Source organism: Erigeron canadensis, chromosome 2, assembly GCF_010389155.1.
Source record: "Erigeron canadensis isolate Cc75 chromosome 2, C_canadensis_v1, whole genome shotgun sequence".
NCBI lineage: Eukaryota > Viridiplantae > Streptophyta > Magnoliopsida > Asterales > Asteraceae > Erigeron > Erigeron canadensis.
The window spans coordinates 22,908,759-22,926,712 of NC_057762.1; the positions used below are offsets into that span (position 1 = coordinate 22,908,759).

The window sequence follows — 17,954 nt, forward strand, 5'->3', positions numbered from 1 at the left end:
CGACATGACCTGGAACTATTCTTGAAACTGACACACAAATGGATTATTATGGTACAATTTGACCTCAAAAAATCATATTTGAAATATAGCTGGGTTGACTGTTTGGGTCAATGGATAATCCACCCAAGAGTACATAAAGAATATAAATAATGATAACTTAAAATGTTTTATGCCTCTTGCAATCTCTTCGAAAACATTACTTGCTCATAAAATTTTGAAATGTGGACAAGTGTTTTTAGGTCAACCAGAAGCGTGCCTTGCCCATTCTAAAAAATACCTATAAAACTGTGATGATTGTCTTTTAGATTATAATATATAAATGTCTATAAATAAGCGATTTTCTGCAATTTAACTGGAAATGACCTTTCAGGAACTGTAGACCAGAAAACTAAAAACAGTATACTGAAAACCCGGAAGAAATAATTCTATGACCAGGAAAAACATCTATCTGCCACTTTCATAAACTTGTAAGTAAAGCTATCTGACAATTTCTAACAGAACTGTATACAGCATCCAGCAGACAGTCACATATATGAGTTGCAAAAGCATATGAAGTTACCATTCCTACCAAAACTGAATACAACAAAGAACCTAATTTTCATGGCCACTATTGCTCTTGCTTGGTTCTTTCAGTCGCAGGTTTCCATGATCATAGGTTCGACGATAGACGAAGCTGCATCTTCTTTAACTTCCTTTTCTGAAGTATCTTGTAAAGTTTCAACTTTTGCCGTGATAGTAGTAGCCTGATCTTCTTGGACCACTTTTGACGAGTTTGCTGAGCTGGAACTTGTGACACCATTTGTTTCTTGAGCAGCGCTGACTGGAATAAACTGTACCGGGGGTCCCACAATTGCATTATGATCTTGAGGCCGCAAGGCAAGTGGTGAAGGGAGATTACGGAAGTTCGTAGCATTTGTTTTGATATGAATGGCGGACTTCATACGTTGCTTTAACATATCTGCAGCAGGGGTCTGGGTTGCAATGCGGGCTCCAGCAGCAACTGCAGCAGCTTTTATTGGATCCGGGCCATTGGTTAGAGATTTTGGTGATGTCTTGGGTCGAATTTTATGAAATGTTTTTTTTTGGGCAGAAGTATCTTCACAGGGCTGATCATGAAAAAGGGTGGAAGTAGATGGACTGTCGGGGAAAATGGAACGCATGGGTGTAATATTGGTGATGCTCGATTTTGTCCTACCTGTGTACATTACAATCAGTATCATATTATGTGGAAAGATAGTCATGGTCAGGGGGGTAACAAGCTGAAATTTGGTTCGGTTTCGGTCAGATAGGCCTGATAGGGTGACAGCAAAACACTTTGTCTCTATAAAATTAATATATTAATTATGATTATATAACACTGCTACAAAGATGTTGGAGCCTTGGAGGGCGTTTATGAGGTTTTATGATTTAACAACAGACTTTGGATGAATTTTGACCCGTTTAGCTAAAGACAATAATTTAACCCATTTGAGGCTAAACCCAAATTGACCATCTTAAAAGTAAATGACTGATTTTGACCTCTGATTAGCAGTACTATACAAAGGTATCTCAAAAACCAATAACAATACCATAAATCATATTTTGATGATAGTGGCAAATTGGTGATTAATATGAAAATATTCCAGTTTAAAAGAAGAAAAGTTGAAATCTTCACGAAACATTCATGAGCAGTGCAATAATTTTGTAGACGTGTAGTTTTAGAAAACTATCTGACTATCTGTTGAATATCTAAGGACTAAGATACCTGTCAAAAAACAAAGTTAACAATTTCATGGACCAATTTTTGTTAGCCGGAAAATGGCTCGTGGTAAAGACAAGATATATGTGCTTCTAATGAAGTAAAAGTTGTGATTTTCATTTGCTGGAAAGAGTCGTGACCAAACAAAATAAGCAAAAAGTATAAATGAATTCAAGAAATACAAAAAGTTGTACCAAGTGTAGAAGATGTCTTCAAACTATCCCCTCCAGGTGGATCGAGGGCCATGTTAAGCGCCCGTCGAGCTGCCAATTGTACCTCAGAAAGTTGGGTACCAGGCTTCACATTTGCATTGGCGTTCCGCTTCTTGATAATAGCCCATCTCTGAAAATGTTCACAAATTCATGATATCAGCATAAAAGTAAAAAATAATTGGCCTGCTTAAGGAGATAAATGATTAGCTTATATAATGTGATAGTTCTTTGTTGATTGGAAAGGCATCCTACCATAATAGGTAACGGATGCCAATTAAAGAAAAATGGTCTCAGCTAACCAATGAAAAATCCACAAACATTGACTTTATTTAACTCAAGTTTCCAAGCAACAAATATTTATGGAATGTTTTAGTTACATTCCATTTTCATGTTTGATTACAGTATTATTAGGGATGATTCAAGTTCCAAAAACTTCACAAAGATCATATAACTGAAGATTGCAGAGGAAAGAGGCAGCTTGTAAAATTTCAATGGGAGCAAGATGAAACAAAAGAAGTAGCCCTTGCCCATGGAATTTAAATAAGTAAAATGGAAGAAACAGCTCATTCCAGCCCTATGCGGTAAACAAAGTAACAAAACAGATATGATCTTCATATTTACAGGGAAGGTAAGCAAACCTGAGAAAGCTGTGAAGCAGTTCTATCACTCTTAAAACCTCCTTTTAAAATGGTAGCCCAATTCCCTTCACCACATTTCTCAACCGCAGCAAACAGTTCCATGTCTTCAGCTGCAGACCAAGGCTTTCTTTTCTTACGAGGAGGAAAGCTGCTAAATACAGGACCGTTTTTATCCAATTCTTCTGTAGATGTTGCAACTACAGGGTGTGGTTGTCTTTGAACTGAAACTGGAACTGTAATGTTGGTCCCTCTTACACTTAGTGGATTTTCTGATGAATTTCCAGTTGACTTGCTACCAGGTATATTTATAGTCAATGGAGCTTCAATGGTCAACCCCTTTTCTAAGCCAGAATGAGATGTTGAACCAGAAGCTATCAGTACCTGAAGAATACAATTAGTGTAACACTTGGTCAGATGATATAATTATAAAATTTTTAATGGAAGCAATCATGTCATTGCATAGTTAGAATCAGATTAATCGATCGTAAATAAGAGGATGTAGAAAATAGTTTTTGAACAAATGGACGTGCTTCAGTAGTTTAAGGTCTCTTAATCAGATAAACAAATGCCCAAGTGTTTCACATACTCGGACTATTTTTAAAAGATAAAATAACCAAACAGGACTCCTTTGTGGAGATTAGTAGACTCTTGGCGAAACGGATATACGAGACTCAAATTCGCATAAAAGAAGTGAAAGAGTTAATTTATTTCATCATTAAACAAGCAATTTCACGAAACAGGTACAAAACTGATAATAATAATAATAATAATAATAATAATAATAATAATAATAATAATAATAATAATAATAATAATAATAATAATAATAGTAATGATAATAATAATAATAATGATAATAATAATAATAATAATAATAATAATAATAATAATAATAATAATAATAATAATAATAAGCTAATCATTTGACCCTTAAAAAATGAGATAATCGGAAACAGAATCTGTTTATCCATGCATGGAACTCATTAGTTATAATAGTCGGATACTAGATTCCAATAATGACTGTGTACCTCTCTTCAACATCAGCAAAATACGAATTCCCAAATAATATCACATTCATTGTAAATTTGTAATTAACCCAAATATTTTTTAACTTCATATTTAGAAACATCAAACAAAAGTAATGATTGTGCCAAATTTAATACATATTGCTAATGAACTTACCATTTCTAATCGCAATCCAATAACAGGTGATCAAATCAATTTTTTGTCAAGGCAATTTATAAAATGGCGATTTTATAGCAACATTTGAAACGGAACAAGAACTCTGAACCTGATAAGGGTGGGCATAACCGAATCTACCAAAAATCAATCCATTAGAACTGACCCACAAAAAACCCAATGGTTCGGTATGTTAATTTTTGATCAATCGACCCTATTGATGTTCGGTTTCGGTTTGGGTTCGATTTTGCGTCAAAACCAACCCAAAGCCTCAACCCTGGAACTGGCATTCTGCAAGTAACCAATATTCTATTTACATCAGTCATAATAACTTCAATACTCTTGCTTACCTTCACACATGCCGCAGCCTCCGATGAAGCCTCGTTGTTAATAGGTGGAAAAGCTTCCAGCTCATATTCTAAATCACTGTCATCATCCTGCCAATGGGTATTTAACAAATTAGATGCTTTTTATAAACAAAATAACTAATTATGTGAAAACCACAGTTATTAAACCTATGTCTAGCATAAAATCATTAACAAGCTTAAAAAAAAATAATGCAGAGTAGCATGGTCTAAGCTGACAAGATAGACATAGGAACTCCGTATGGATATGATATAAACATAAATGTCACTTCAAATAGTTAATAATCAATATAACGCCGTAAGAATATAATTCACTAAGAGTAATAGTCTTGTCATTCCTAAAGGAACAAAACTTTTCAACTTAATAAAATGTATCCAAATGTAAAGTTCAAATTCATCCCCTGAGACACAATCACACACAGAGCAAATGCAAAAGATTTGCAGCACTTTTTAAATATGGTAGTCAGTATCCATAACAAATCAAGAATCATCATACTAATACTAATACCTTAACAACAGTACAACACTAATAAGGTACAATAACAAATCTAGGGCAATTACATAGAACTAATACTACGTTTCGTTAACCAAATTTCGTGAAAAATACACTGACATCCCATGAACGTTAACTACGACATTACCTAGGTAAAGAGATATACACTCGACAAAAAATCATCATCAAAGCATATAATCATAGAAGTTGAAAATACCAACACTAACCAAAGGTTTAGCCTCAGTTTCTAACTTTTCGGCTAAGTCGTGACGATACGCCAAATGTCGCCACAACATTTGGTATTCCCTGGGACTCTTTATACCGGTTGCGGTCCGTTTAACCAACGCTTTCCAATCGAGTTTTGCATCATGAACTTGAGCCACTTCTTGTAACAATGCCAGCACTGTTGTAGCTGTATACCTTCAAAAACAAAGCACCTTCCTTTACCACCAATTATATACGTACATATATATATATATAAGTATATATCTATATATAAACCCTAACATAAAAAAAAAGTGAAAAAAAAAATGAAACCTTTGTAAGATGGTGGAAACATCTTCTTCAGTCATGATGCCTTTTTGATGCGTATTTAATTTGTCACTCATTTGTGATAATTTACTGAAATAAAATTGGATGAAATTTTATGCAGAACTTGTGTAATTAGGGTTTCGTTTGTATTATTATGGGTGATTGTAATTGTTGTTGTTGTTGTTTGGGAATGGGAATGGGAATGGGAATTGGGATGGATTTATGAAAGAAAAAAATGGGAATGGAATGAGGAAAACAATCAACCAAAAGAAAAAAGATGCTATGGAAATATGGAGTCGAATATCTTGTGTTCCTCAAACTGAAACGCTTTTATGGTTAACGCTTTCATTTAAAAATTACAGGAAAACAATTTACAAACGACTGTTTGTTTAATCATTTAATTTAACTATTGTTAGATGCGATTATTTGTGGTAGATGAGACGTCGATTGATGTAGATTATTAGTGGGGATATTTTAAAAAATAAAGAATTGATAATATAACGTAATCATTAATGTTAAGGGGTAGTGTAAGTAAAAATATTTTAGTGCTAAGTAAAAATATTACATATCTTAAGGGTGGTAGATGAAAATATTACATGGAAGGGCATTTTAAACATTTCCCCCATATAACTTTCAACATGTGGGGTATTTTATTTAATAAGTAGTATAGATAATTTAATAAAAAAAATTATGATTTAATTAAAATTAGGCTATTTTAAAAATTTTTTTATCATTTTCCTTGATTTTGAATTTTTGATGATATATTAAGTTAATCAAACTATATATTGTTTTTAAATACATCACGTATGTAAATTATAAAATAAAATTTAATATATAAAAGTGCTTAACTCTTACGAGTCACGTTCTGGCCACGAATAAAAAAAAATCATATTATTTAGTATAGTCAAAAGTACGAGTCGAAAACTATGGCTATAATTCGTATACCAAGGGGTTATTGTACAACATATCTAAAATGGTTCATTTAGCTAAGATTAAAATGGATAAAGTTGTTTCCAACTTAATAATAAAATTTGATGTATTTTGACCATTGGATTTAAATTATATGATCAAAATTATAAAATTATCTTTTAATCTTAACCATTGATTCTACTACGAGAGTTAAATTCTCGATTTTATTAGTTTAAGTTGAAAATAACTTTAAAACATCTTAATCCGATTAATATCTATGCACCCAACTCATGGTGACAGATTACATCATATCAATATAAATTAATATTTTAGATATTAAACATATTTTGTGGTTTGTTTATATTAACAAAAAATTAAATCTAACTAGGGTATATTTTTTTTATCCAAACTTTTAATAAAACATATAGTATAACTTTTTTAAACATATATACTTTTATATTGTTTTGTCTTGTAAACTCTTTTGAAATATCATTAGAAGTCGATTTATTCTATTATCTTTAACTCATCTTTATTTTTTTATAAAACAAAATATCCTTTTCTCTTTTTCAACTTTACATCTTTTAAAAACCTAAAATACTTTTAACTTTTAATACATTTTCAACCCATACATCACATCCTTAATTCTATTTAAGTCTATCTATCCCAAGTACCTTTGTCATTTATTAACTAATTAAATATCGCACCTAATATACAATATTCATAATGAAATTATTTACAACATACATTTATTAACCCTTAAAATAACTACAATACTCATTTTACACCAAATACTTTTACATTAATAATCACATTGTTACCGCCACCACTGCCCCCACCACCACCCGTCGCCACCAACACCACCGCCGTATTGCCGGGATATCCCTCTTGTATTATAAAACATATTTTGACCCAATATGTCTATATCTAGAAGTTGTTGAACACTTTTGTTTCCCTGGAATCTAATAAGGTGTTTCCTTTGTTGAAGTAGGATATGTATTAATCAACCTAATTTGTATGCCTACAAATCAACCTAATCGTAAGATGATGACATGTGAAAAAATCAAGAGGTAAGATTAGGAAAGAGAATTAGTAGAATTCACATGTCAAATTCTTAAAGTTTTAAGTTGATTTTTAAGCATATGAATTAGGTTAGATTAATCATTTTCCTTTAATGTTGATTGATGGATGATATTACATATCAAGAAATATACCATTTAGATGCTGTTAAAATGTCCTTTTGTAAAATGCTAATTAGTAACATTTCTCTCTGTTATATCAATTATGCCTACAACACAGAGGAAGAAAGAACAAAGAAGAATGGTGCTTTCAAGCAGATCTTTTCAATTCGAGATTGCAGATTTCATACGCGAAAAAGGCTGTGTATATACACAGGTAATATATTTGCTCGAAAGAATACATGTCGTTAAATGGGTGATGTGCAGATGTATATACTATTTAAATGTAGATACAAAAGAAACAAATGAATAGGCTCAAACGACAGAAAGAGAAAGTTGGTGTAGCCGAAATGGGCATGTTGACGATACTCATCAATTGATGAGTGAAGGCCAACAATGATGATCATATATGTGATGCCTCGCCGGTTCTCTTTATCTACAAGAAATGGTTATTGTTTCTAATAAAAGTAACTGTTCTTCTTGTGGCTAGAAGTACCAGTGTCTTTGCATAACATCGATCGTACTTCAATGATTGATCGTGGCGGTTCAAGGTCTTTTTCTTGAAGCGCATGTCCAAGCAGTTTTTGCATTTGAGACGCAAATGTGTCATCCAGAATCTGCGAATAATCGAATAATTAGAACAATACACACATGAACACACATATAATAAGATGCTACTTTTTAAAAAAAATTATGAGAATGATTTGCTTTAACAAAGAAGATACTTACAGATACAGCAACTCTTGAGCCTTTGTATAATGATTTATTTTCTTTCCTGTTTTCAAGGAAGCTCAAAACATCCTGGAACCACAGGACACAATTTTCATGTCACATTACTAAAAAATATCTTACTTTTCTCTTCTTTTATTTAATGTGTTTAGAGATTATTAGGTACTGTATGAAATAAGAGACTTGCCTGCCCCATCCGATCCCAATATCCTCGGCATATTGCAATGAAAACATGAGTCTCAAAGATGGTATGGAGGTGATTAACAGTGTGTGTAAGCTGCTCGGTAAGTGGTTGCATTCTGCTTCTGATCTCTGATTCTGCTAAGCTTTCTTTTGAATCCTGGAGTATTTTCTTCAATTTTGTACTGTTTTGCAGCCTTGTCTGTTCCATATGAAAATATTTCCTCGATTTAAATAGATTTACAAAATATAACTTGAGAGCTTTTAAGAACGAATGAATTTGGGCGTATAAAATAACAACGGTATAAATTAGGAACTTACATTCTCAACAAGTTTCTCTACCACTGATTGAAGGTAATTTCTGAACTTTGATCTTAACATGACAGTCACTTCACTTAGACGCTCTCCGGCTGCTGTATTTCCCTCATTCGGAAGACAACATGAACCCCATGACTTCAGTTGAACCTCAATCTTGGGACGCAAAACGTCTAGCATTCGCTTCATTGAGTTTAGGAGAATTCCAAGCTGAATCAAGAAACAAACCCAAAAGTCAAATGAGGATTTTTCATATACTATTTACAGCCTTCTAGACTTTTGAAGTGCCAAATACATGAATGGACCCTTTAAGTTTTAGTAGATAATAATAATATCACAAGAAAATCTCCGGGTTACCTTTCATGGGAGGTTTTAAAACAAAATTGACTAATTGACTTATTATCATCATTACGAATAAAAGGTAGATGAAAATTATCTTGAAACAACCGAATAACCCACACAGAAATGATACTAGACATACCTCAGGAGGCACGACATAAGGATTCGGGGTTCTTTTTGTAAGCTTCTGGACATACTTGAAGCCAAACTTCTTCGGTGCCAGGTTCTCTTTCAAAGGTGCTACGACATCAGCAAATTGTTTGTCCAAAGCTTCAATTACCGCCCTTTCAACATCTGTGATAGCCTAAAATTCAATTACCAAATTATAAAGTTGGATTAGTTACAACCTAACAAAGATATTTTAATGGAATACGTATGAATATAATTTACAATTTCATTTATGGTGTGGGAAGAAATATAGATATCATTGTGGATCTTATTATTTGACGTCAGGAGAAACGAAAATGGGACTGAGAAAATCATGCATTTAAAGAATTAAGTACTTGGTTTATGGTGCTATCAACTCATAAACATGCCAAACAATATATTCTGCAAGAGTGAGCAATATTAGAGTAAAAAGTTGCCAAGAAATATAAGCTTAATATTTTCGCGTTTTAGTCCAAGAAGTTCATTTCTGCAAAATATGTTGCTTTTCTCATGAAAACAAAGGTCAAGATACCAAAAAGAGCAATATTTAATTCTTTAATAAGTCTCGCGTATTCGTGTTATGAACAGTTACATATAACTCTTTATAACATAATTGTTTTTTGGAACGGCCTCTTTATAACATAGTTAAGAAGAAATAGCACTACATGCGAAGCTGAGAGATAACGAGGCCTTACATTCTCCAAAGCGAAGATATACTCCGGCCATCGGCATATTATGACCTCATAATCATTCAAAGTTTCCTTAAGCCGGTCATACATTTCATCCACAAATGGGGTTGTTGAATTTTGCGTCCTGACTCCAGACCATTTAACCTTCAAAAAGCCATGTTGGATAACTTTGCATAAGAAGGTGACATATGCCAAATGTAGTTTCACTTGGTAATCAGATAGAAATCATAACACTTTAATTTACAAGTATTTTATAGGATACTTGGCACATACCTTGTCTAATCTACATGTCTCAAGTAATGAAAGGCGCTTATCTTGAATCCAAATGATGATATAAAGATGAAACAGTTCTTTAGCATCAACCCCACCTTTCACGGGACTGGGAAAGAACCTGAATTAGGTACAGAAAAACAACTATCGATAAATCAAATGAAGAAAACAAATTTATTACATACGTAATATTCCAGCTTGCAAGATCCTTTTGGAAGTCCGCGGCTGCAATTACAAGCTCTGTAACAGGACAGGAAGGACCTGCTGGAGGAAAGGCAACAAGGAAGGATCGTAATCTGTTGCAAAGTTCAGCACTGTATATCGCAGATGAAAGATTTGGGAGGTCGATGAAACTGCAGAACAGAAAATTTGTAAATAGAAAAATAGCTAGCATACTACATCAGTAGTAACTCATATAAAATTTATCAGTTGACTTCTAAGACTAAAAGTACTGTTTTTTAAGTCTAAAACTATAACTATAGCTGCATAAAATCTTATAACCACACTAAAACATTGCACAACAAACTTTAGAATAAAAAAGGATGTCTGCAATTTTTTAAGTTACTAGGCTTGACATCCAAAGATAGAAAATACTAGTGTGATAACAGATGGTATTCCAGGAAATGGGTGTAATTGTCCAGAAGAAAATAAGCCATCATACTCTCCCGAGTATGAGGTTTGCACTCTCATTCCAATTTATTTTTTGACTGTTAGTTTGATCTATAATGTAGATAGAGATGGAAGCTTCGATCCATTCATTTATGAACGAGTTTATATGTGTTATGAATATGTCTAACAAGTAACATAAAAATAAATAAAAAAGGAAACAGGCTAAATGGGTCAAAAATAGGTTTGAAGTCATCGAAAGTGTATGTTTAACGTATACAACCTTCTAATTTGTTTTAATAAAAATTTAGACTATTTCTGCAATAATCTAACTTTTGTAATCATATTTTGCAGACTTATTATATTTAAAGAGAAAGATAAAAGTTTTTTGGAGGAAAGTGTTTTAAAACTCCGGTCAACTCAAAGTCTCAAACTAACCTAACTGCTAGAACCTGTTTTGACCCACTAATCAAACTGCCTGACCTATTCAGTTCTTAAAGAAAAAATTCAGTAATTAAAAAAAGGTTGCCAAAGAAACCTAATGTAATAATGAAAGACAGGGAGAAAATTACCTTGGAAGTATATTGCAATTATGAATCTGGATATCTGTAAAAATCTCATTCCTGATGTTTAGACAGAGGGATTTCATTTTTTGGTAAGCCGTAGAGACGGTAACAGAATCCATCATATTTCCCTCCCCAGTACCACTAAGATATTCATCTGTTTCAGTCAAGTGCCTCCTTGATCTTTTCTTAGCAGCGGCCTAGTAATAAATGCAAAAGTTAGTTCAACCACAGACACATATATTCTAGAAATGCATAACAATGGCATCATTCAGAAAATGTCATAGAGTCTAATTATTTGTACAATGAGTTACTTAGAGGTGGCATTTCAAATTTTAATCCATTTACCAATGAATAAGTCAACTCAGGGTATATGATTTTCCAACGATTCAGCTGGGCAAACACTTCAGTTAAAATGAAAATGGATCAAATGGATACAAAATCGCACACAAGTGTATTGATAATGCATAAATCCTAGTATATTGGTATTCTGCAATCTGAACTGATTATTCTTCTAATCATAGACAAAAGTTCAAAAGATTGGAACATAAGCGTTTCAGCTAGACCCACCCCGGCCGTTATCAAACCCAAAGTCCAAACCGTCTATTGCCACCTCTATACTTCCTTAAACACTAGTAATTCTTTCAAGTATCAACTATCGTAGATTCATTAACCTGGAAGTAGCTGTATAGTTTATTCTGTGCTTCGGGAGATAATATATCATGAAGAAGTTTATACAGTTTCACAGCAGGTTCCAAAACTGGTGCTGCAATCCCAGTAGCCGGCTTAAAAACATCCATAATGCCAGATGGAATCAACTCATCCAACGATTTGTAATTTTCAAATACAACAGCAAAGATCTGTTCAATCTGCTCTTCAATTTCACCCAATATTCTATTCTGCCGATACCAAAAAAGCACAGTGCCTTAGTGAAGGGTACAGCTACAAATTAAAAACCTAATGACTAAAATCAAAGATTCAAAAGGCATGTGTGCGTGCATACCTCTTGGTGGCTAAGAGTGCTCTTAGTATGTCCCTTCATTATCACGGGTAACAGTAGGTCATACACTAATGAGAGACAGTCATTTGTTGGAGTGGCCACATCCATGATGTAGGAGAGGTATCTGAAAATAATAAATGATTCATGTAAAAACATATAAATCAAGATTACAGGTTCCAAAGGTCCGGCACAGGTTGGGTCAGAGAATGTTTTGGTACCTTAGCTTGGTGTAAACATCCGAAACCCCATAATATGATGCAAATTCAGTGAGTAACCATTTCCATGGGTCATGCAACAGTAAATTTCTTTGCTGAAAGTTCTGCTCTTTCATGGCAACTTCCATGGCAAAATCATATGCCATTGTTTCAGCAATGGAACCGCACTGTCAAACAAGAGGGTTGAGGAATATTAGTCAGAAAAGATATCCAAAGAGACTCAAGCAATGAAACAACTAACCCTCTGTCAAAATAAAAATAAAGAAATTAACATCATGATATTTTAAAGATCCCCCATTAGTGTGAAGATATATAGAGAATTGTATATAATTTTAACAATTGGGCAACTCACCTTGAGGTTATTCTCATCTAAGGTAGTCGTGTAATTTATATAAAGTTGAATTTTGCCGACCACTTCATGCTCTGGTTCTCGATATATAGACCACCATCTTAGTTTGTCATTCTGCAACAAAAATGTATAAGCTTTCTATATAGTAAAATAGAAATGAGCAAAACTTTAGTGTTTTGTAAATATGATGAAGTAAAACCAATTATTTCACCTGATCTTCAGAAATAGTGGCCACTTGGGCCAGGACACGACCATAATGATTCCCCTTGGAGTCTTGCACTTCCACAATTAAGTCATCCCCAAGGCTATCTGGCAAACTGTGATTTCATGAGTCAGTAACGTTCACAAAAGCACATTAGAGATGCCAATATTGACCCATCTAAGTATAAATGGAGCAATTAAGGTTATCTTAATGTTTAACGGGACAATAAAATGAAAAGAAAGCATAAGTAAGCGGGGTGAAAACGTCAACGCTAAAGTCGCCCAAAGATCATATACATAAAACCTCCGAATCATTTGATTTCAAATCATATAGTTTTGTAATCATATTTGACTCAGCCTGTTTTAGCCCGCACAAAATTAATCATTTTGACCCATTCCCCGGCCCAATAGACTCCCCAATTTTGACAACTCTACACATAATATATACAACAAGATTCAGGATCCATAGGATACATACAATATATGGGTTTCACCAGAACCAGGTTGCATTCGAATGACATCCCCTTCAGCTGAACTTTTAAGTCTTAGGAGACACGAGTATGATTCTGTTTAATATGATAAATCATTAATGTTAGCAACCATATTTTGCTTTAAGGAATTAGAAACATAGATAAGGCCACTCTAACAAGGACAGAGAACCTAGAGGCGTCATAATGCTGCAATTAATTTATCTTATACCACGAGCATTCTGTAAATATATTGTTAACCTCAAACAAAATATATCTATCATGAAAGATATTAAACATAAACTCTATGTTTTTACGTGTAATGTATAAAGAGGTTGAATTAAAATAAATAATCATTACAAAAGTACAAGGAAAGCTTGCTAATCATAATTAAAATCTTCTTTCATTAAAGTTAGTTTTGCATCATTTGGAATAAATTTTAAATCCTATTTAATGTAAGTAATTACTTAAGATCTCACAAACCTTGTACTTCATAGCCTGATGAACTACTGCGTAGAGTAGAGACCCCAATTTTGAGAAGGCCAGAAACTTGTTTAATGTATTGAGTACTTGCTTGCATGTAAGCCAAACTATGGCGAGAAAAGGAACCACCATTTTCAGGCACACGAGGAGAGAAATGAATACTTCGAACTGCTTGCCATCCAGAAGACACTTTCGACTGTAACTTAACAAGGTGACGTCGAACCGTTTCTAACTTTACTTTTGGTGATTTTATAGATGCAAAACTGCATCCTGTAGGTGGGCCGTCCAATGACATTTTGACCTTACGAACTGCACCCATATAGTTTTTATGAGCCCTTTTCTAGATACTTAGTTTTTGTAGGTAAGAAAAGAAATACAAAAATAAATTAATGATGTGTTAGATATTAAAATACCTTGGACCTTCATCTTCCCAACCATTTTCTTCGTTTTTGGAACAGCCCCTTCACAACCAACTTCAGATGAACGGGTAACAAGCAATTCTTCTTCTGACTGTAGTAACACTTGTTGCAAACTGTTACGAAATGATTGATGTTAGAGTACACAGAGCCACAAACATATAGAAGAAAGTTGATAGTACTTGTAGTGTTTAAGATGGATATTGAAAATCCAGCATCCATTTCATGGATTTCGAGTCCCAAAGCCATTACCTCGTAATGGTGATATTATCCATATCCGTTATAGATGGAAGAATAGCCGCTTCAAGCAGGTTTGGTTACAGGTCAAAGCAGGTGTGTGTAGATCCACAAATATTTTCTTTTTCCTTTCTTTTTAAAGATAGTTAAAGCGTTAAATATGATAACAAAACCTATGGCATCACAAAATTTGTTTACCATTGTTCTTATAATAAAACGATCATGGGGGCTGTAAGCATGAAGATACACTTTGTAAAGCATGAAAATTCACTTTAAGAAACTTTCAACCCTGTTCTCATTTCGCAATATATTATTTGACCCACTGAAATTGCCACCTCTAGTATTTAACATATCCAAAGCTATCTGGAGATTTTCTGAAAAATTATCTAGGATTGTATGTTTACATATACTGGTACATCTAATTTCCTAAACTGATACAAAGTTTGACTCTGCAAGTTGTTAACAAGAACCTAAGACTAGTAATAAGATAGCTATCAGCCTAATATGCCCCTACAAAAGCTAAAATCATGGAAAACACTTAGTCAAAATCAATTTGACCAATATCTTGTAATGCTTATTTAAGCTTTATAATGCATGGAAATGTTTTATCTTTGTAACAACCCAGAATGTCAAGTCAAACACATGTATCATATGCAAAAATTAAACTCACCCAAAGGTGCTTCGCAGCAAAGCACATTCATTTTCAAGAAAAACAGGGGCTTCCATGCAACCCTTTGCCCAAGCATGCAGGCAAAGCCGAACACACGCATCATATGCTATGACACCATGCCAAGGTCCAAGTGCACTAAATCAAAATAAACGACATATAAGCTGAATTAGAACTTCTTAAAGAAACTAATGTCGCATAAATTCAAGGTGTTTGTGTTGTGTACCTTGCATGAAATGTTGGAAGACGGGTAGGAAAAGAACTTGAACCAGTTTTGACCCCAACGCTCCTGTCACAAGTAAAACACAAGATACAAAAAGATGTCAGTAAGATACACCATAATGTGCGGTGCATTAATTAAAGATTCTGAGTCTTAGCAGGCCACATGCATATCTGAAATCTGGATAGTTGGGTGGCAATTCAAAATGGGTTCCGATAGAAACAGGGTTGTTGAGTACTTGAGTTGGCTTGACCCTCAAATATGTTTTTCCATTGTTTATATATAATTGTAAGTTCTATGCATCTAAAACAAATTTGGAGATTCTATGCATCAAAAACAGACTTTAGACGACTTTCAACCAGTTCGATTAATACACCACCATTTGACCCATTCCCCCTTCAAGCTAAATGTTTCTATTCGACTCATCTGGAATAAAAAACAGCTGAAAGTAGCCTGTTCAAAAGTTAACTAGTTGAAATTGCTACTTTAACTATGGCATAAGCCTAGATACACCCTATATATACAAACGAGTGATGTTTTAATGAGTAGGCCAGTTAAGGTAGACACATTTGAGATAGTAAAAACGAACCTAGATGGGTCTGAGGTCCCCTGTTTATTGCTTATTTTCGTATCTACAACAGGAGTTATCTTTTCTGCCTTTGAATTAGCTGCAACTTCATGTGAATCAATTCGGGATGATGCATTATTAGCTTCAGAAAAGGGAGGGTGCTCCTTCTCTTGCTTAATTTCCTCAAAAGAACCTGAAATTGGAGGTGCGCTGGGAATATCTTCCTTAGATGACTGCCTCTTTTGCATATTTCTATCATGTAAATCCTGCAACAGTTGATTTCCACAATTAACACAAATCATAGCAACGTAAACTCATTTTCACAAAGATATTAAATACAATCAGACGTATAACAGAACTATTAGATTATGACAACCTTTTTTAAAGGAATGTTTCCCATGACCTGTGATGACACGTGAGACGAATACCCATCCAACGTATACGCATCTTTACGAGGCAAATTCTCAATGCTGGCACCTACTTGTGTACTTGAATACTCGGAACTTTCTAAAGAATCATCTGATTCATCCTCAGTATAAGCACTGCTTCTAACAGCATACCTATTAGCTCCATTCATCATCAATCTATCACCAACATTCTGCTTCCCTCTTCCCCGGGTCATTTCAATTGAAGAGCTCACATCACTAGAATACACATGATACTGTGGGCGCCGTTGCACAGGATCATGGTACCTATTACTACTATCATCTTGAGGAGAAGAGGAATCAACTGAATATCGTCCACCATACACCTCTGTGTCCGAATCCGTTGACATGTCTTCTGAAGTCGAGTTCGTGTCGTCTCTGGGCAACACCTGAGACAGTGGAACGACACCAGATAGATGCCCGCTTTTAAACTTCGAAGGTGGAGGAAGTCCAACACCACGAGTTCCACTTCTTGACGAGATTGAATCCATTCGAGTTCTTTGTTTTGATGTGGAATGAGGTGTCTCTTTTTTCGGATCACCTGATCCCTGCATGTCAATTAAAAGCTTCAATATACAAAACAAAGATATGCTAAAATTTCAGATTCTTGAATCCAAGAAACACATTTAACAAATACCCATATACATAATGAGAATAAATTCAAATTTTTGAATCCAAGAAACACATTTGACAAATATCCATATACATAATAAGAATAAATTAGCATATATTTTTTTATTTTTTAATTATAAAATATACATTAGTTCCTATCACTTTGAACCAATAAACTTTTGGTTGGTGGGCTACCTTGATACCAATTCTAGTGATTAAAACAACAATTATTATTAACTTTATTTACTAATTATCAATCTATACATACGTTCAAAACACACTTCATCAAATCATCATTAATTAATAAAAGAAAAATAATGCAAGATTTCAGATTAAAAAACCCCCAAAAAAACTTTTTTCTACTAAAACCCCAAATTCCAATTCTTGATACCCAATTCTTTAAAGTGATTAAATTAGTGAATTAACACTAACCCAGATAGAATTTAAAGGAAAAAATCAAGAAAGAAACAGACTTTATAAAAATTCAAGTGATTAAAGTAAAGAATCAAGAAAACCCATAAATGAAAAAGGCTAAAAAATTGAAATGTATATATATATATGTATGTATGTATGTATTAGTAGAAAGAAACCTGTTGAACCCATTTCAGAGCATTAGTATCCAGACCTTCAGTAAACATCATATTATTATTAAGTGGTTTTTCTTGGTGGGAAATCACATTCAATCAACACAATTTTTTTCAAAATAGAAAAAGAAAATAAAAAAGAGATAATAGGGATACGAAAGATTGATCAGAATCTTGAAAGAAAGCCCAAATAAGGTAAGAAGTTTAATGTTGAAAGTTAAACTATCAGTTTAATGTATGATGTTACATATGTGCTATAAAAAAGGTAGGAACTTTAATGTTTGAAACTGAAGTGTGTGTGTGTGTGTATCTGAAGGTGTGGCAGGGGAATGTAGAGAGAGACGATGAGAAAAATAGACGTTGAGAAACAAAAATTCAAAGAGAGATAGAAAGCGTAATTATTATTAATTAATCTATATATAATTTGAGAAA

At 33.7% G+C, this 17,954-nt stretch overlaps 2 protein-coding genes across 2 annotated transcripts; both read right to left on the minus strand.

The window, feature by feature from the left end:
- Window positions 1-428: 428 nt before the first annotated feature.
- LOC122588807 lies at window positions 429-5,440 on the minus strand. Its single transcript, XM_043761014.1, has 6 exons — window positions 5,163-5,440; window positions 4,853-5,045; window positions 4,118-4,204; window positions 2,589-2,969; window positions 1,933-2,080; window positions 429-1,195 (listed from the first exon to the last, which is right to left on the minus strand). The coding sequence occupies exons 1-6, from the start codon at window positions 5,231-5,233 to the stop codon at window positions 630-632; spliced, it is 1,446 nt and encodes a 481-aa protein (XP_043616949.1). The 5' UTR covers window positions 5,234-5,440; the 3' UTR covers window positions 429-629.
- Window positions 5,441-7,423: 1,983 nt separating this feature from the next.
- Window positions 7,424-17,682, minus strand: LOC122588943. The gene is made up of 22 exons (XM_043761162.1): window positions 17,529-17,682; window positions 16,278-16,874; window positions 15,923-16,167; window positions 15,340-15,402; window positions 15,117-15,251; window positions 14,207-14,325; window positions 13,794-14,102; window positions 13,322-13,409; window positions 12,854-12,959; window positions 12,646-12,756; window positions 12,297-12,460; window positions 12,082-12,202; window positions 11,753-11,977; window positions 11,088-11,278; window positions 10,095-10,262; window positions 9,913-10,018; window positions 9,646-9,783; window positions 8,946-9,107; window positions 8,471-8,674; window positions 8,157-8,351; window positions 7,970-8,041; window positions 7,424-7,857 (listed from the first exon to the last, which is right to left on the minus strand). The coding sequence occupies exons 1-22, from the start codon at window positions 17,577-17,579 to the stop codon at window positions 7,699-7,701; spliced, it is 3,729 nt and encodes a 1,242-aa protein (XP_043617097.1). The 5' UTR covers window positions 17,580-17,682; the 3' UTR covers window positions 7,424-7,698.
- Window positions 17,683-17,954: the final 272 nt, after the last annotated feature.